Raw genomic sequence first — 19,373 nt, 5'->3', positions numbered from 1 at the left:
ATTAAAAGAGAGTAGATAAATGACAATAAAATAAAATAAAATGAATGACCCTAGACCAGAAAACTTTTTCTTTTGCTACAAAAGTCATTAATAGGATGCGTGGCAAAATCTGAATAAGTTTTTAGGTTAGATAGTAGTATTTTACTGTATTAATCTCTCTCTCTCTTTTTTTTTTTTTTTTTTTTTGTAGTACTGGGATTTGAGTTCAGAGCCTCATGCTTGCTGGGCAGTTGTACTACCACTTGAGCCCTTTATTTGTGTTGGGTTTTTTTTAAGAGAGGCTTCCAACTACGATCCTCTTGATCTCTAAAGTTGCTAAGATTACAGGTGTAAGCCACCAGTACCCAGTTTACTAGTGTTGATCTCTTGATTTCGATCTTGTTCTGTGTTAGTAGGAGAATGCTTTTGTTTTTTTAGGATAAAGAATCATCATATCTGTAACTGACTCTCAAAGGAGAATTCTCTGGACTTTTTTTGAGACGGAGTCTCAAAGTTGAAGGCTGGCCTTCAAATCCTGAGCTCAAGCAATCCTCCTTGCCTCAGCTTCCTGCGTAGCTGGAACTACAGGTATGGCCACCTGGCTCTTCTTGTAGCCTCCTGGTAAGTTAAATATTTCAAAATAAAGACTTTTAAAAAAGAGAACATACTAGCTAATATAAATCTACTTATCAAATTATATTATGTTAGTTCTCTTATCTCTTCTGAATCATCTAATTTGTCAATAACAATTTTTCTTAAATCTTTGAAAAATAAACATAAATAAATTTAAAATACAGTCTCTACCTAAACAGTTAAGGTAGCAATCAATCTTTGCTCACAGCAAAGATTCTCTCTCTTCTGGATGGATAAGCAATGGGAACAGTCACCCAAATATGTTACTCTCCAATCTCCATTCAATATTTGTGACTGATACATTGGGTATTGATCACAACCAGAGCTAATGGTTTATATAACTTAACACAGAGCATTTTTTTTTGGCAGTACTGGGGTTTGAACTCAGGGTCTCAAGCTTGCTAGGCAGATGTTCTACTACTTGAGTCACTTCCCCAGCCCTTTTTGTGTTGGGTATTTTCGAGGTAGGGTCTCAAGAGCTATTTGCCCAGGTTGGCCACGAATCCTGATCTCTGCCTCACAAGTAGTTAGGATTGCAGGCATGAACTACTGGCACCCAGCACACAGAGCATTTTATAAATTAAAAATACTGGATACCCAACCATGGTGGTGCACACCTGTAAACCCAGCATCCAGGAGGTTGAGGCAGAAGGATCACCAAGTTTGAGGCCAGCCTGTGCTACATAATGTGACTCTGTCTCAAAAACAACAAAAACACTGACAATCATCAATTATGACTGTTCTGTGACTATCTGGGACTTTTGCTACTTTGGGCTTTCTTTTTCTCTGTGAAGGCTGAGTTCATCAATTCATCCCAACTGACTGTTATTACTCCTGTTTTTTTTTTGAAACAGGGTGTTACTATGTAGCCCAGGCTGGCGTCAAATTCATAATCCTCCTGTCTCAGTTTCATGAGTGCTGGGTTTACAGGTGTGTGCCACCATGCCCAGCTATAATTACTGCTGGTTTTTTTATTTGGTGGGACTGGGATTTGAACTCAGGGCTTTGCGCTTGCAAAGCAGGCACTTTACCACTTGAATGACACCTCCAGTCCATTTTTGCTCTATTTTTTTTTTTTTGGAGATGGGGTCTTGTGAACTAGTTGCCTAGGCTGGCCTCAGACCACAACCCTCCTGATCTCAGCCTCCCAAGTAGCTAGGATTACAGACATGAACCACTGGTACTCAGCCTAATTAGCACCTGGCCTAATTAGTAATTTTGTGTGTGTGTGTGTGTGTGTGTGTGTGTGTGTGACTGAGGCATTTTATTTTGTTTTTTGTGAGACTGGGGTTGAAACTCAGGGCTTCCTGCTTGCAAAGCAGGCACTCTACCATTTGAGCCACACCTCCAGTTCTTAGTTACTACTTTTTAATGCTCATTTTTCTTTACTCTCTAAATGGAGATTGGTAGAGTGTCTTGGAGCCAGGACCCAGGTAAGAACAAAATCACCTTAGATATCATAGGATCAGGAGACTTGACTATTTATCTTCCCCCGTTGATTTTCCTTAGTCATGAAAAAGTTTCTGTGACACCACCCACCTACCTCAGCAGCACTGATGGGCACCAGGGGAGAGGTTGGGGTGCAAGTTTGGTGGGACAAGACACTCAGAGGAAGGCGTGAGTGGGGTCTGAGGACTTCCTCTTGGCAGATGCACAAAATACCTCCTCATTGTAGTACAAGGCAGGACAGCTCCAGTCCAGCCCCAACAACAAGGGGCCCCACCACACCATCTTCAGATGCCCTTGGTAATGGCATCTGAAGGTCCCAGAATGCAGCATATTCATATGCTTCATTAAATATGCAATGAATACTTCATTAAATATGCAGTGAATAAGAAGGAGCAAGGGGGATGGTTGGAGACCTGATGCCTACCAGTGAGCAAATTAACACCATCTCAGGGACTCTACTTCCCCATTCGTACAGTGCAGGGCCCCACTGTGGTCTGAAGATGCTCCCTTCCAACTGTAATTTTCTTTGAAGTCAGGGGAGTGGGTGTTTCATAGGATAGCTAGGGCCAGCTGTGGGCATTCACCTGGAAGATGGCAGAGGGCTCCATGTAGTGGTCTAGGATGGGTTGGGGATGGCCCCTCCATCCATCAGGTGTCTGGAGCTGGTAGGTGACTTTGATGCTGATGTTGGAGAAGCAGTCCTCCTCACAGAGCTACAGGGTTGTCATCCCCATGGAAGCAGAGCCACAGTTGGATGTGGAGAGAAGATGACAAGGAGAATACTTTTAACTTCAATGCAGTCATTAAGAAATAAATGATGAAAGTGATGAATCAGAAGTCTAAGCATCTTTCAAACAAGACAGACTGAAGGAAAACTTCCTTCAAGCAAGCCGACAAGGGTTTTGGAAAAATTTTCCTTTATCTGCCATGGCATCAAATCCCATGACTCCTTAGGGTTTTATTCCCAGTCACAAAGGAATGTGGTCATACCTGGTCTGAATTTATTTGGAGGGTAAATGGGAGTTATGGGAGGGAAGATCTGAATTTACAAAAATCTATATTAAAGGGGCTTGGAGGACATATTGGAGACATAAAAATGAAAATAAGGGAATAGCTGAAGATCCATTTGCCATGCTTTGTTTAAATGAGCTTTCCTTGCTGGAGGAGCACTTTGAACCTAGGAGAGCAAGCCAGCTTCATTCCCTTGGGGAAAATGTAGTTATGTTTCTACTTAAGGAAGGCCATGCATGTGCTATGAATTTAAACCAATTAACAATCACCTTGGGAGCAGATGTATAGTAGAAGCAGAATTCATGAGTTTTGATTATTGGAGTAAATAATATATATAGGTTCAGAGTTCTGGGTTCTGTTAGGCTTTGAGTCCTGACAAATACATTTTTTCCATGTGTCTGGACATCTTTGCCATGAGAAAGCCTTCCTAAATGATAACTTCTATCTTTCTAGTTCTGCCTTTTAATTTTTTTATTTTTCTGATGTTGACTTGCACAAGGGCCTCCAGCTCACTGTTGTTACCAAGTGAGGTTAGATAACATAACATTTCTGATTTATTACCAGGAAACATGTCAATAAGTCAAGCATCTTCCTTTTTGTCCAACTTCCAGGAAATTCAGAGATACACTTACTGTTCAGTTTAAGTTTCTTTCTCATTTTGTTGTTGTTTTGGGATTTTTTTTTCTCTTTCCTTCTTTCTTTCTTTTTTTGCAGTGCTGTGGCCTCACACATACCACTAAGCTATATCTGCAGCCCAGGTTCTTTAATTTTGATTTCTTGTTTGATTATCTCCATCTCCTATGCCATTTTGTGGTCTCCATCTATTGTGATTATTTTCATGACCTCATTCATCCATATGGATGGTGTGAATCCCATATTGCAGGAACTTTTCTGAGCCTCACAGGCCAATCTGGACTCTTGTCTAAATTCCTCCACTTACCTCTCCCTCTGTGGGGATGAGCTGCAGGCGCTCACAAAGGGAAGACCCACTGCTCCACTTCTTAATATGGCTCAGACAGTCCCTCATGTCAGAACACTGCAGCCTCTTCCTGGGCTTCCCCATGTCCACATCCACTGTGAAGTTGAGTGATGTCTCTCTGAGGCCTGGGGATAAAAAACCAGGCCTTCCTAAGGAGGCTGAGATAGGAAAGGCCCAGGCAGAGGGTCCTCCACCCCTGATTGCATGAGGCTCTATGAGTCCCTCCTAATGATTCCATATGTCGAAGATCATTTTCTTACTGCCTTGAATCTGACCAGGGTCCCTCAGCACTCTGACCCCACCCAGGGCAGCAAATTCCCAGAGCTGAGTCCACCTTCTGTAGGGAAAAAGGGTTCCAGCAGGAGGTTGGGATGGAGAGAGAAAATAAGGAGGGGCTATGGAATTATTTCAAGCAATAGAGCACCTGCCTAGCAAACACAAGTCCTCGAGCCTGAACTCCAGTACCACCATATATATGTATGTATATATACATATATATATATATATATATATGTATGTATAGGCATGTATATACATGTACATATATGAGAGGGAGAAACGACATGGGAATGGAGAGGGAAACCATTGAGTAAAACCTAAGTGCAAAAGGGCCAGAAGCACCTTGGAGATTCCTGGGTCAGCTCCTTTACTGCTCAGAAGTTAGGGTCCATTGAGGGAAAGACATCTGCCCAGTGTCACACAGCCCTCAGTAGGCTCTGTGACCTGGAAATGATGTGTCTGTCTCTTTCTGCCTTCAGTTTGATAAAGGCTCCCACACCAGGAGATGGCTCTGTGATCTGTAGGGAGCAGGGAGCCATTGCTGAGATAGTTTCTGATGACTACACCTTGAGTACTGTTGCTGAGAGGTTGTGTGGAGGGGAGTTCTTGGGTTGCCAGTAGATACTTGGGCTGTGAGAATCATGCCTACCCTCCCTTCTGTAAATAGTCTCCCAACAAGTGTAAAGGATGGAAGAGAAGTCAGGCCTCCAGCAGGTTATTCAATCTCACCTTGGCTAGGGAGACTCGATGAGACAAGGGGGAAAATACAACTCAGAGGAAAGAGGAAGGACACTTCTCAGGAGCTCTGGACACACATAAGCAGGATGGCAGGTGGAGTCAGCACAGTGGCTGCCTTTCTGTGTCTTCTCTCAGAACCCTCCCCCTGCAACCCAAGGAGGAGCTCCCAAGCCCCTTTCCCAACAGGGCAGATATGGCATGAGACCACCCTTCTTGGGGCAGGGCAGATGTAATAGACCCTCATGACAAAGGAGCTCAGCACTAGTAGAAGGAGCTCAGGTGCCAGAACCCACACTAAAAGCCCTCTTACCCCACCCCCCTGCAAGCTAAGGAATGAGCACAACATGTGAGGTCTGCTAGGCTGTCTATTACCTGAGTCGGCAGCCATGGTTGCAGAGGTGATTTCAAAACACAAATGTACATTCACACTGCCATTGAAGCCAATGGGCAGTGCACTGGGGACGAAGGTCATGGACACCTTCAGGTGAACCACAGGTCGTGAGCTAAACAAGACAGCAAAGAGGCCCATGAGAAGTGACACAGGACTTCTGGGTCAGTACTTGGCTGGTTCATTCGTGCTTTTAATGAACATCTATCACAGTTTCAATATGCAGCGGATGTTCTGAGTCCTCAGGATATAGTAGGAAAATAGACAAAATCCTACTCTAGTGTAAAAGCAGACAACAAACAAGAAATGGGGGATAATGTGTACTAGCAACACTATGCTGAAAATAAAATAGGATAAGAGACAGGGACTGCTTAGGTGGGGGTCAGAGGGGGCCTCCCTGATGAGGTGCACTGATGTTTTGATCATTTAATGAGAAAGAGCCAGCTATGTGAAGATCTGTGGGGACAGCATTCCAGGCAGAAACCACAGATAATGCAAAGGACTTGTGGCAGGAATGAACTTGGTTTGTTTGAGGAGCACAAATACCAGTGAGATTGGAGCATAATGAGTGAGACAGAAGGTAACAGGGAATTGGAAGGTTGGGCAGAGCCAGTCATGGAGAACAGGCCCTGCTAAGAAATTGGGATTTTCCTCTAGGTGGGATCCATTGAAGGGTTTTAGGCAGCAGAGTAAAGGGATCCCTCATCTGCTGTTGGATTGGAGCTGGATGCAGGGAACCCTGCCACAGTAGTGGTCCTGGAAAGAGAGGTCAGCCTCCTATACTAAAATGTGTTTCAGACACAAAGCCAACAGAGGAAGGAAAAAGAGGAATCAAAGCTGACTCCTGGGTTTCTATCCTGAACAGGGTGGGTGATGGTGCCATTTGCTTAGATAGGAAGCTTGAGGGTGGGGTAGGGATAAGAGCTCTATTTGGGGGCAGATTTGATTGAGGACACCTTGAACAACTGCCAAGAGGGTGTTGAGCAGACAGCCAGGTATGGAGCTCACTGGAGAAGACAAGGCAGACATGTACTCCACTGGCTTACTTATAGCCTCAGGACTGTCTAAGTTCACAACAGTAACAGTCATAGCTGAGCTCTGTGCTGAACACCTCACACCTATTCCCTCAAATAATCCTCTCAATGATGCGAGGCAAACATTCTCTCTCCTTCAGGGCCTGGTGTCTGCAGGTGGCCATCAAGGGCACATCAAGGGCAAGGCGGGGCAGACCCCTACCAGAGAACAGCTGCCCTGCCCAGTGTGCCCACAGTGATGTCAGCAAGGCCATCGCCATTGAAATCTAAGCCACCAGCCAGGGACGTGCCGAAGTAGTAGAGTCCTGGGGCCATAGCAGAGGCTCTGATCCGCTGTAGAGAGAGAGAAACACAGGTGTGGGGTGGGGAAGAGGAGGAGAAAGAAAAGTCCTTTTAACACTGTCCCACTCAGCCTCTTATGTTACCTTCCTCCCCCAGAGAGCCCTCAACCTAAAAATAGGAAATAGGGGCCCAGGTTACCCAGAGGAACTGGCATTTGGATGGAGCCGTGAAGGGCAGCTGGGATCTGCTAAGAAAACCAAGGGAAAGAGTGAAGGATCAGAAAAGAGGAGGGTCCTCTGAGGAAACTACCAGGGGTCAGTGCAGGGGAAAAAATGGGGTATCTGGACCAAAGTCTAGGGTGGGTGAATTGGCAAAGTCTTTTATGAAGTAGTGACTAGATTTTAGAAATACCACTAAAGGCAGGGAGTAGAAGCCAGGCAGGAGGTAGGAGCTGGAGCAGGGTGAGAGTCCCAGGGAGGGATAATAAGACCCAAGCTGGGTCCACAGTGGTGGGGATGGACAGAAGGAGCTGGATTTGGGACAAAGCTAGAATCATTAGGACATGGGGACTGACAGGCTGTACAGAGGGTGTCCAAGTGCCAGGGACTAACCCAGGTTTCTGGTGTGGGAAGGAGGAGGATGAGGAAGAGGACAGTCTCAGCTCAGCAATGTGAGTAAGAAACCCGAGGGCAATCCAGGGGGAGGTGTTTAGGAGGCAGCAAGAAGAGGGGGCCACACGCCCATAAAAGATGTAGCCAGGCTGGCAGTAGAGCCCAAGGGGCTGAAATTTAAAACATGGAAGGGCTGTATGGGAAACAGGAGCCAGAGAAGGGGCAGAGAAGAGGGAGGTGGCAAAGGTAGTTGAATGGTCAGGAATAGCAAAGAAGGCAATGTAGATCAAGGAAGTATACAGATAGTGCCCCAACTTCTCCCCAGCTGAAGGGATTGGGGGAGGCCCTTGCCTGGACCCTCCCCAGCCTGGATGACTTCTCACTTTCACTGGTACTCCCAACCACTGGAGGTTGGCCCAGAACTTAGAACTAGGGCTGACTCAGGGCTCAGGTCATCCTATCTAGGGGGAGTCTGAGTCTCAGAAGAGAGGCAGGAAGGCAGGAGAGAGCCCATCAAGTTACCTGTGAGGGGATGGCAGAGAGGCCGTCCCAATGTCCATTGTAAATGTACACGCTGCCAAAGCTGGCCCCATCGCCTGCCCCAAAACCCTCCAGGGGGGCTCCAATGGCTACATCTGTGAACTTATCCTGATTGATATCCCCCACAGCTGCCATGGCAAAGCCAAAGCGGGCATCAGTGAGCTCCATATGTCCATTTAGCGTGCTCACCAAGGAGAAGGATCCATGCTGCAAAACAAACCACCACTCAGCCCTCAAGAAAGGCATGCAGGATACCCACCCCACATCACCCCAGCGTTTGCTTATGCTAAAGGCTCAGAAAAAGTGAGGGCCCTGCCCAGTGTCACACAGTGAGCCAGCAGTAAAGCTGGGGTCCTTTTGCCTTGACACCAGAACCCCTAGCCTGCCCCTTTCTACTTTCACTTGAAGGAATACGCAATTGGCAATTGGAGGCCTGGGCTCTAGACCTGGCTCTCCCACATACTTGCTAGGAAAATGAACAGCATCACCGAGACATACTGAGCCTCAGCTTCCTTGTCTGTAATAGGGGAGTGACAGCTACCTCCAGTTACTGTGAGATCATGGACAATAGACAATCTGTGCTTTGTAAACGGGTGAGGGACGTTATTATCTACAACTGCTCTCCAGTGAGAAATGGGGAGGGGACACTCATCTACCCTGAGCATCTCTCCATGGCTACCCACTGCTACCAGGCAGGGCCAGGGAGCATCAAGCCTCATGACCTCTGTAAGTAGCCACAGCCTCCATAAGCTCAGGGGCCAGAGACTCTCTCTGACCTGCTCGTGCAGTTGGTACACGTAGACTCTGCCTTCTTCTCTACAGATGTGGTAAAATGGTGCAGCCACCAGCAAGAAGTCCGTGGTCCCATCCATGTCCACATCCACAGGGCACAGCTCAGAGCCAAAGTAGGACCCCATCTACAGCCCAGAAGGAACTCAGCACTGAGGATAGCAGGGGAGGTCCCTTCTCCACCCCTCAGCAAGGCTAGACTACCGCTTAGGTTCTACCTGGACCACCAAACTGAGGTTGTTCCAGATCAATTTGCTCACTAGTGACGCTATGACCATCCAGCAGACTGCAGAGTCACAGAGTTATACCAGGAGCTTGAGCTTTGCCCAGGCTGGGCCCATGGCTCTCCCCTAGGGCATCCAGAACCCCAATCACTAAGCAAGAGGATTTCTCCAGCAAGTACCTGTTCTCCCTCTAGCCCCAGCACAAAGGTGGCCTCTTCACCCTTCTTCTGGAGCTCAAACACAGCTCCACGATGTTTGTACCGTGGAGCTCCAGCAACATAGGAGACACCACAGGCCTTGTGTAGCACAGCCACCGAGTAACCTGGGGTGAGGGTAGATACACATGCACATATTATCATCTACACGGTTTCGTTCAGAATGCACTTGTTGACACACATTCGCGCCCACCACTTTCATCACACACGGTATATGAGGACCAAGGCGAGGGGTGAGGGGCACCCACTTGCTATTATTTACGGAGAGGCCCAGTCCTCCCCCAGGCAGCTGCCTAAGGCCATCCGGTGTCCACTTAGAATTCTCAATCTCAAGGTTCCTAACCAAAGTCCTCCCTGCTCCCAGCAGGGATCTTAATATACAAACTATGGCACAGCCTCCTCGGTGTCCCAGTCTCACCTGCAAGCCCAGGTAACCTCCAGGCCTCTCTTCATCTAGTCTACAGGACCCATCCTTACCCCTCCCCTTCCTGAAGTTGCCGCTCTGCAGTAGCCAGAGCTCCCTCTACTCCAGCCCACTGCAACCTCCAAGCCCCGCCCTTACCCCCACCCCGCCCCACTACTACAGGCTCCGCCCTCACCTCACTCAACCCCGCCCCCCAGCACCCGCTCTCACCCTGGTAGCCTCACCCAGGTAGCCGTACTGCGCATCCCCAGCCGCATCAGCGGCGGTCTGGTTGAAGAAGCGGCCCCGGCGGCTACGCGAGTCGTAGAGCAGTGCACCCCCAGACCAGTTAAAGGCTCCCACGGCGCCGAGCAGCACCTGCCCCTGCAGAGAGGACCAAATGAGCGGGAGGGACACAGGGGCTAGCGCAGCGAATCTTTCTGGAAGAAGGGGACGTTCAGTGATCTGGCCAGGGATGCAGGTAGGAAAGAGAAATGGCAAACACTGGTTTCCTGCCTTGTACCAGTACCCTGTTGAGGCAGCTGTGCGTCTAGAAGCCCACCAGGGACCTAGAGGTTGAACATTCAAAATAAATAAACAAATAAATAAAAATAAAGTGTGAGCCGGGCAGGGGTGGCTCACGCCTGTAATCCTAGCTACTTCAGAGGCTGAGTTGGGAGGATCGAGATTTATGGCCAGCACACACAAAGAGTTCTCCAGACCCCATCTCCAAAATAACCAGAGCAAAATGAACTAGAGGTGTGGTTCAAGTGGTAGAGTGCCTGTTTGAAAGCATGAAGCCCTGAGTTCAAATTCCAGTCCCACTAAAAAGAAAAAAAGTATGATTGAGGAAGATAGTATTCAAGTCTTCCTCCTTGGGTTGTCCAGCCTAGGCCACCAAGGCCATCTATGAAGTGATGGGGCTAACTTGTGCTACCACTGTGCACAAGGACTGTGTCCTCACTGTACTATATCTCTCTCTATTGGTGTAAGAAGTAAGCAACTTATTTGCAAGCCTACCCAGGCTAGATCTTGGTTTACTGAATCTCTTAGGTAATGGCCCCATCCTTGACCACACAAAAGAAAATGGCCTCCTGTAAGAACTACGGTCTGTTATTTTGTCTATCTCAGTGGTCTAGATTAGGGAGCAGACTTCTTTCCCTTTATCCCAAAATGGCTCCTTCAGAGGCTGTGAGCAGGAGCCCTCAATTCCTGGGGGTCACTGGGCCCATCCTATCTGAACAAGCTTGCCTATGCTGAGCAGGCCACCAACCTCATCCAGGATCTGGGCGCTGAAGCCAGTCTGTGCCAGCTGGTAGTGAAGGGCATCTCCAACTGTGCCTGGAAACCAAGGAGCCCAGTTTAGATACTGTGCCCAACTGGGGGAGTGGTCCAGAGGGATCAGTATTTGGTATAATGAGATGAGCAGTGGCTGAGAGCATAGCCCTGGGTCCTGCTTTAGCAACAACTGGCTGAGTAAGCTTGGGCAGTTAATTCCCTGGGCCTCAGTTTCCTTATCTGTGGGAAACTGAGAAGAACCATAGCTCCTTGTTTCTCAAGCATCAGTTCATCAGAGCTTCCTGGAGATTTTGGGAGGTGAGGAGGGCCTTTTTGAAGAGGAATAACTGAGACTAAGGGAGATGATGGGGGTGGAATAAAAGGGCTGGATCAGGGTATGGCTGAATGCTGAGGGGCAGCCACAGGGGCCAGCCTAGAGCCTCCACCTTCCATGTGAATGATGCTCTGCTGCAGGTTGCTCAGCAGCCCGTCCAGCGCTGCATAATTAGTCACTTTGAAGGCGTGGGTGTCACTGGGGTCTGAGGCAATCAGCTTCAGTTCCTGATCAGTCTTCACTTGCTGAAATGCATTTCCCACCTGCACAGAGAGGGACCTGGGAGTCAGAAGGTGCTCCATCACCCATCTCCCTTCTTTTTGCCTTCCTGCCCCTTGCTCTTATGACACCCTACCACCACCCCCCACCCCGCCGTATACACACATATTCTGAACAAAACTCTAGCTTTACCAACTATATGTTGGCACAGCATTCTCCTTCTCTGTCCTTTTCTGTTCCCTTTGCCTGCAGAGCCCATCCCACTTCTCCTGTGTGCAAGGTCAGCTACTCTTGTCATCTCCCAGGACTCGGCTGAGGACTGCCTCTCCCAGGAACCTTCCTGTGGGCTCTCCCCACCCACTCAGCAAGTGAGCTGTACCCACCATGGAAAATGAGACCTCTGTAGGAAGACCTAAAGGGGGTGGGAACCAGGAGCAAAGGAGTATTTGTGAATAGAGAGGGTTTGGATACACTGCTTCCAGAGGCTGCTATCAGGGGCTCCTCCCCACCCAGGTTGTGCAGGGTCAGGGGTGTCTCCTGGCTCCTGGCTCTTACCCCAATGGCAAAGCGCTCAACACCCTGCATCTTTGGGGAGTTGATGACAGTTGTGAGATTGAGGGGGTCACCAAATATGTCACCATCAGTGAGTACCACCATGACCTTGGATGCCTTTCTTCTGGAGCCGTGGCTTGGTGTGAAGATGTTGTCTCTAACAACAGGAGAGAAAACGAAAAGAACTTTCCAGAGGGGTGACTGAGCCTTGTGAGAGATTTTATTCAGTGACCTGCTTTAGAATTGAAGAGATTAATAAGCCCTTTAAATGGGGAAACAAAACCCAGTGAAGGGTAGAGATGGCCTTTATATCACAGGGAGGCATCTGCCACTCAGGTGTACTTGCTTTTCTGCTGCTCTCAACAGAAAGGAGCTGGACAGTACCTGCCCCTTTTACTCATGTGCATGAATAGTGCTGATACAATACTTACTTATTATGTGCTAGACACTGTTGTAAGCATTATATATACTTTACACTATATAATCCTCAGAAAATCCTAGAAGACAAAGGCCATTATTATCCTCCTGTTAGAAGTGAGGAAATTGAAGTACAGAGAGATTAAGTAACTTCCTAAGATCACACAAGTACAATTTGGGATTTGAAACCAATCAGCCCATCCTCTGAGCACTGCTCTACTGAATCCCACAGGAGGAAGTCGTTGGCGGAATTTCTGGAGGAGTCCTAGAACATCGTCCTGCACATTCCCTCTCAGCCAAAAAAGAACTGGAACCCTGACTCCTTCCTCAGTTCTGTCCAGCCAGTTTCTCCAGGCATGATACCACAGACCCTTGACAGGACTGCTTGTCAGCATCCCACTCACAGGACGTGCTGCATAGCTGAGGCAGTCTTGGTGACACTCTTCACTTGAGTGATGTTCTGGACTCTGGCAAGGGAGGCCATCACATCCCGGCTGTCTCGAAGGTCAAACTCAGTCTGGATCACTTCTCCATACTGCACCAAGGCAAAGCTGCACTGTGGGGACAAAGGGGAGAGATTGGTCAGTGTTGGCATGTCCAAAACCACCCTGCTCCTGAGAGGGTTTCCCTGGAAGCACAGCACCTTGTCCCTGGGCAGGGATGCTAAGGAATCTAATCAAGTTAAGCTGAGGGAGGGAAGATGTGATAATCAGGCCCACAGTGAATCAGCTTTCTCCCTGAATCCATGTTCCTGTAAAGACACCCCCCCCCACCATGTTGATTGTAATATTGACTGTGCGACTTGCTTTGGCCAGTGGGATATAAGCAAATGTGTGCCCTAAGTCTTGCCCTCTTGGAGTGTTGCTGCCATTTCACCTGGAGTGTTGGGCTGCCCTGCTGGAGACCCATTGCCTGAACAAGTGAGTGAGGCCATCTCAGGCCATCCAGCCCCAGGCGAGCAGCCAAATGCCTACAATCTCAGGATAACTCCAGGCAAGACCAACAGAAGAGCCACCCAGCTGAGCCTATCCCAAATACCTGATTCATACAACTGTGAGCAAGTAAAAGGGTGGTTGTTGTGAGGCAATTTGTTACACAGCTATAGATAAGTGATAGTCCACATGAGACCACCCACCTCAAAACACTTCTCATAGAAGTTCCTCATCATGTTGGAGATGAAGTCTTTGGCTCTCTGAAAATCTGGGGGGTCAATGCTTCCTGAGCCATCCAGGATGATGGCAATCTCAGTGCCTGGCCAAGACAGAGGAGTAGGTCAGTAGTGAGCATGGGCTTTGGGGCAGGAATGAGGTCTAGCATGTCCTATGCTGTAATGTACATGACCCCAGTCAAGCCCCAAGGGTTCAGTTCAGGGAAGACGCCTTCTCTCAGAGGCAAAGACCTGGCTTATGACTCTGACGTGTGTAAGATGGAGAGGGGGCAGAGCAGGGAGTGGCCAGGCCTGTAAAATCCAGCTACTGTCCCTCATCTCCCAGACCTGGGCACATCTTGCACTGAAGGCTTCCACCCTGGGGGTCTGCTCTAGGGGTCCCAGAATTGTCTCATCTCACCAGCTTCCTCATCCTCCTCCTCTTCTTTCTCCTCCTGCTCTGCCTCCTCCAGAGCCCGGGGCCTCCTGGCTGCATTCTTATGCTCCTCAGTGCTGCCTCGTTTGTTTCTGTCACAGTCACTGGCATCCACATGTACATCTGGGTTCAGGAGATCTTCTTTAAGAAACATATAAGAAGACTGAGTCAGAAGGCTCTGCGTCCCCGAGGCAAACTCACACTTAGTCGTGACCTGATTTTCCTGGGGGACCTACAGCCTGCTTTGCCCCATTTTGGGCCTCAGAGTCCTTCTGCCTCTACTATGGGCTGATGTTTCTCCCTGGGAACATAAAGGGATCTCTTTGGTGCTGTCCAAGTCCAGTCCAGTGAGTGTCCAATCCTTACCAAGGTCCGAGAAGGAGGCCTGGGCCTGGGGATGCAAGTCAGGAGCCAGCAGGCTACAGGTACCTGTGAGTTCTGAGCTGAGGCTTCGGGGCTGCCGGGCCTGCACCTGAATGCATATCTGGGGAGAGGGGAAGAAAGGGAATATAAAAGTTGGGTGTGTGTGGTGACATAAGTCTGTAATCCTAGCACTCAGGAGTAGGATGGCAAGTTCAAGACCAGCCTGAGCTACTCAGAGTCTGGACCATGTCTCAAAAAAAGAAAGAAAGAAAAAAGAACCATGAAAGGGAGTGGAAAGGCTGGGTCAGCCCCATGTCTCCTATTCACAGTTATGCTGTCACTCCCCCCCATGCCAGAACTCAGTGCAGTGTCTCAAATAGACAAGGAACACAGGAACAGCTAGCTCACCCCTCACAAGGGGCCAGAGTCAGTGCTGGGATCAAAGATGTGGTCAGCACTTGGAGCATCAGCATAGGTGATCGGAGTACACACAGCACCAGAACAGGTTTCAGGGAGACAGCACACTAGTCAGAACTGGCATCATCACCAGAGTTGCCCACAGGGATCAGTACCAGCCTCTCCAGGCCCTGCTTCTTCCTGCCCATGCAGACTTACCAATACACCGTGCTGGTTCCGGACAACTGTCACTCCTTGGTGCCTCCCCTTGGGGATGGGGACATGCTCTGAAACAGTTAAACCAGGTAAGGAGGAAGGGATGCTGGGAGGCCACCCTAGAGCTAGGCTCAGAGAGCCACTGTGGTCAGGGCTACCAAGTAGCCTCCAGAAGCTGGAGCTGGGGGCTGCAAGGACAGGCTTGGGCACACACAGGATACATTGTTATCCCAAACCCATTTGCCATCTAAACAAATGCCCCTTGACATCTGCTTTGTGCCCAGCCTTGTTACTGGTGGGGATAGGAATCCAGAAATAACTGAGACCTGGGGCTTCTTCTCAAGGGACTTCTGGTCTGGGGGTCCTTCTGGGTATGGAAGTATTGCTGGTGGGTGTGTACAGCTCAGGGAGTGTGTGAGATGCCAAGGGACTGCCTGTTTGGACCAGTGATCTCTCAGGCTCAAAAGCCCTCCTGGGGAATCTTTCTGCCCAACAACCCCAGAGGCAGAAGTGGAAGCTCCCCCTCTACCTCTGGCTGGGTCTCAGGATGCTGTTTTATTTTTGAGTCATGGAATCTTCCAGAACCTTCTGATAGACAGTGTACTTGTCTGGGCAGAGACTGAGTCTACACAACTCAGTGCCTCTCACAGAGACTAGGATTCTACCCAAACCACCAGTGGTGGTCAGCACATGGGTGACTTCAGTTGAGTTGGGCAGGATGGATAGAGTTGGTTAAGGAATGAGTCAGGTTCATTTGGTCCTTCATGCATTCACTTAAATAGCACTGTGTGCCTAATGTATTTCAGGCCCCATGCTAGACACTAAAATGACCATAGTGAGACTGGAATAGGTAGGACTGGATTCCATTGAGGTGTGAGGAGTTGTGTGGGTTGGGGTTTGGAATCAGCCAGAGTGAGGTTTGCATCTCCAGTGCCACGAACTCTAGAGGCGTGATCTGAGTTATACTAACAGCCAAAGAACTACCTCCTCTGAACTGTAGCTTCCTCTCCTGTAAATGGCATGGTTTTGAGAAGGCAGAGTGCCAAGCACATGGTGAACACTCAGTAAATATTGGGGAGACTCTATTGTTAGAGCTACATTAGGAGAGGCAGGCAGGGGATTGTGGTGGGTGGGATGGGCCTGGGAATTGTGCAGGAGGACGGGGTTGGGTGGGTGAATTAGGCAGGGCTGGGCTTGGGATTATTTGGGCTGGGATAACTGAGATTCTTAGAAGGCGTTCCTAGGGAGCATGCTCTGGTGAGGGCTGACCTACCTACTGCCTGGCAGATGATTTCATCCTGGGTAAGAGAGCATCGATGGAGGGGTGCTGAAGTCCTGTTGGTACTAGGACTGGTGACCAGGAGCCTGTATGGGAAGCAGAAAGTAAAGCCAAACTGACTGAGGACTCCCTTCTCCTCCCTGCTTGTCCACACAGTCTTCCATTCCAGGCCCACAAGCTCCCTGTCAGTCAGCCATGGAAAAGGCCCAGACCTAGAAACACAGGCAAATCCCTAGCCCAGAACTGCAGACTGCATTAGGGGGAAGGCATTTGTTCAACCTCTACTTCTACTAGCTTCAAGCAGGAAATGGTGAAATGCAGCCCCTCTCTGTCTGCTGTCCACCCTGACAGAAATGGGAGACTCTACTGGCGGTAAGTAAAGACTCTGCTATTTGTGGGGGTGGGGGAACTAGGAAGCTGAAACCACCACCAACAGAGTTTATTCCTTTTCGGGCAATGCTGGCTTCCTAGTGGCTACCCAGGGGGCCTGCCTCACCTGGCCCTGGAGACAGCATTTCCTTAGAAGAGTTCACTGGCACCCCCTATCCTATGGGTCAGTTAGAACTGGAGGTCTGGGGGCCTGATTGAGGCAGTCTCAGGAGATGTGAGTCCTGATTGCAAACTTTTCATCCCTTACTTAATGCCCAGATCAGGAAGATGACAGAGAATCCAGTGTCACCCTGAATGTTCTTACTATCTACATTGCCCAAGGAGGACTGGGCTGGCCTAAGACAGAGGATGAGTTCGTAAGGAGAGGATGAGATTGTAAAGAGAGCCTAGTGGGGAATGGGATCGGAAGCCAGCTTGGTAATAGTGAGCTAAGTCCAAGGTCTTTGTGCTGGGAGAAGCAGGAAGCCATAGAGGGGAAATCCATGATTAATATGTGCTTTTGAAAGGTCATGATGTGCATATGGTGGGCTGGGGCCAGGTTAGAGAGTACAGGGTGAGGGACAGAAATGAGGTGCTGGCTCCACTTCCCTAATTCCTATCACTATACATTTTATTTATTTATTTGTATTTATTATTTATTTATTTTGATGGGACTGGGGTTTAAACTCAGGGCTTTATGCTTGCAAAGCAGGCTCTCCACTACTTGAGCCACGCCTCCAGTCCATTTTGCTCTGGTTATTTTGGAGATGGGTTCTTAAGAACCATTTGCCTGGACTGGCCTCGAACCACAATGCTCCCTTACTCAGCCTCCCAAGTAGCTGGGATTACAGGCGTAAGCTACTGCATCCAGATGCTACACATTACTTTAAATGATGAAATATATTTGCATGGTTGACAGAATAGTAAGTCCACACTTTTGTGTATGCCCCTCCCTAAGGTGACATCCACTCTCTGATACAGTTCTTATCAAGGTCACCTGTTCCACACTGCCAAACCCAGAGGACCCCTATCTACTTTCATTTTCTTCAGCCTCTAAGCTCAGACATGAGTGGCCATCTCCTCCTTCACACACTTCTTCATAGTTTCCCTCACTCTCATTTCTCCTTCTCAGATGTCTTTGCTGATACCTTTACTGTCTGACCATTGAAAGTCACCAGGGTCCTGGGGCTCACTCCTTGTCTTTCTAGACAACACACTCTCCCTAGTGATCCCTTCTAATGCCAGGCTTTTAATACATCCCATTTTTATGCTGTGGCCCTAGCATCCCTCCAGCAGAAGGTGGACCAGCCAGCTGTGGCTTTAGTAAGCAGAAAAATAGTTCTTTATCATGTCTATGTCCTGTGACTATGTCACCTTTCCTGGCAGCACGGACTTAATAGATGTGATTGAGTTAAGGATCTTGGGATGGGGAGATGATTCTGGATTATCTGAGTGGACCCTATGCAATCACAAAGGTTCTGGTCATAATTATTATTACTATTACTATTATTATTACAGTACTGGGGATTGGGCTCCAGGACCTTGCAGTTGCTAGGCAAGAGATCTACCACTTGAGCCATGCCCCAATCCTACAAAGATCCTTATAAGAGGGAGGCAGTGGGGATCAGAGTGAGAGAAAGATCTGTAATGCAATGCTGCAGACTTTCAGATGCCGCAGCTCTGGGACCTTTCCTGTCCTGGGCCCTCATCTAGGCTGTTTCCTCTGACTGGAACCCTTCCTTCTACTCTCCCAAGGTTGGCTCATTCTTATTTCTGCAGCCTCACTTAACTCTTACCTCCTCACAAATGCTTTCTCTAACAAGCCCCTCTTCACAACCCAGTTACACTGTTTCACATCACCCTGTGTTATTTCCTTCTCAGAACTTGTCATCACCTGATAATATCTTGTTTACTTGTTTACCTGCTTATTATCTATCTCCCCCACTAGCCAGTGAGTTTCCCAAGGCTCTTGTCTAGTTGCTCCTCATGCAATTCCCAGAGCCTGGAACAGTGCCTGGCCTAGTGCAGGGACACAGTAAATATTTGAGGAATGACTTGAGTGACAGTCCAAGCAATGGCTGAGGTGCTGGTCTGGGGCAAGGCAGTGGAAGGTCAGGTACAGCTAAGTCCCCAAATTAGGTCACTCCTCAGCAACCCCACTTCTCTCCCCAGACTTTTCCCCACTCCAAGCCTCAGCCCTGGCCCAACACCTTGTTCCCTGCTCCCCACAACAGAGGAGCTCAAATTGGCTTCTCACCAGGCTGTGTTTGGGGCCAAGTGCAGGCCTGGAGCAGTCTGGCTATCTCCTTTTGGAGTCTTTGCCCAGGCTGTTTCCTCCACGTGTAGTGCCTTCTCCTGCAGAACAACCATGCAGACACCAGCTCCTCAGGAACCTTCTTAAAGATGTAACTTGACTCCCTTCAGCCATCTAGGTAGCCCTGACTCCCATCTCCAGCTTTTGTTCCCATTTGAGCTATGAGCTCCCAAGAGATCACCATGTGTGGCGATGCAGGCTGCATACTGCAGATCTTCAGGACTGCCATTCATCTAGCATTCATACAATTCTGTGGCCTGAGGCCCAGTCAAAGCTGCTTCTGCTCCTCACCCCTTTCTTCCTCCCCAGCTGGTAGTCTCCAGGCTTGCTGACTGAGTGAGTAATCTATGAACTTACTAAACATTGACTTGCCAGCTATGACAGAGGTCTGACCATCTGTTACTCGCCTCTGGGAACCCTATTCTACCCTGGATTGAGTAAAGCTGCGGCACCTCTCATCCCTCTCCTGCCTTCTCCCAGTTCTAACTTTCCCTTTTCT

At 48.7% G+C, this 19,373-nt stretch overlaps 1 protein-coding gene across 4 annotated transcripts in view; it reads right to left on the bottom strand.

The window, feature by feature from the left end:
- Positions 1–19,373, bottom strand: part of Itgae (integrin subunit alpha E) — a 60,800-nt gene that overhangs the window by 19,902 nt on the left and 21,525 nt on the right. For all 4 annotated transcript variants that reach the window (XM_074047168.1, XM_074047169.1, XM_074047171.1 and 1 more), the window contains exons 3-19: positions 16,186–16,277; positions 14,916–14,983; positions 14,304–14,421; positions 13,923–14,078; positions 13,490–13,605; positions 12,759–12,910; positions 11,941–12,094; positions 11,279–11,429; positions 10,828–10,895; positions 9,800–9,938; positions 9,116–9,258; positions 8,700–8,840; positions 7,906–8,130; positions 6,693–6,823; positions 5,441–5,571; positions 4,013–4,176; positions 2,646–2,774 (exon numbers count right to left, since the gene is read on the bottom strand). In XM_074047168.1, the coding sequence (XP_073903269.1) occupies positions 2,646–2,774; positions 4,013–4,176; positions 5,441–5,571; positions 6,693–6,823; positions 7,906–8,130; positions 8,700–8,840; positions 9,116–9,258; positions 9,800–9,938; positions 10,828–10,895; positions 11,279–11,429; positions 11,941–12,094; positions 12,759–12,910; positions 13,490–13,605; positions 13,923–14,078; positions 14,304–14,421; positions 14,916–14,983; positions 16,186–16,277 (2,278 nt within the window). The remainder of the gene's footprint in view (positions 1–2,645; positions 2,775–4,012; positions 4,177–5,440; positions 5,572–6,692; positions 6,824–7,905; positions 8,131–8,699; positions 8,841–9,115; positions 9,259–9,799; positions 9,939–10,827; positions 10,896–11,278; positions 11,430–11,940; positions 12,095–12,758; positions 12,911–13,489; positions 13,606–13,922; positions 14,079–14,303; positions 14,422–14,915; positions 14,984–16,185; positions 16,278–19,373) is intronic.

Source organism: Castor canadensis, chromosome 11, assembly GCF_047511655.1.
Source record: "Castor canadensis chromosome 11, mCasCan1.hap1v2, whole genome shotgun sequence".
NCBI lineage: Eukaryota > Metazoa > Chordata > Mammalia > Rodentia > Castoridae > Castor > Castor canadensis.
The sequence above is the reverse complement of the archived record's forward strand: the minus strand, read 5'-3'. Positions and strand labels throughout refer to the sequence as shown.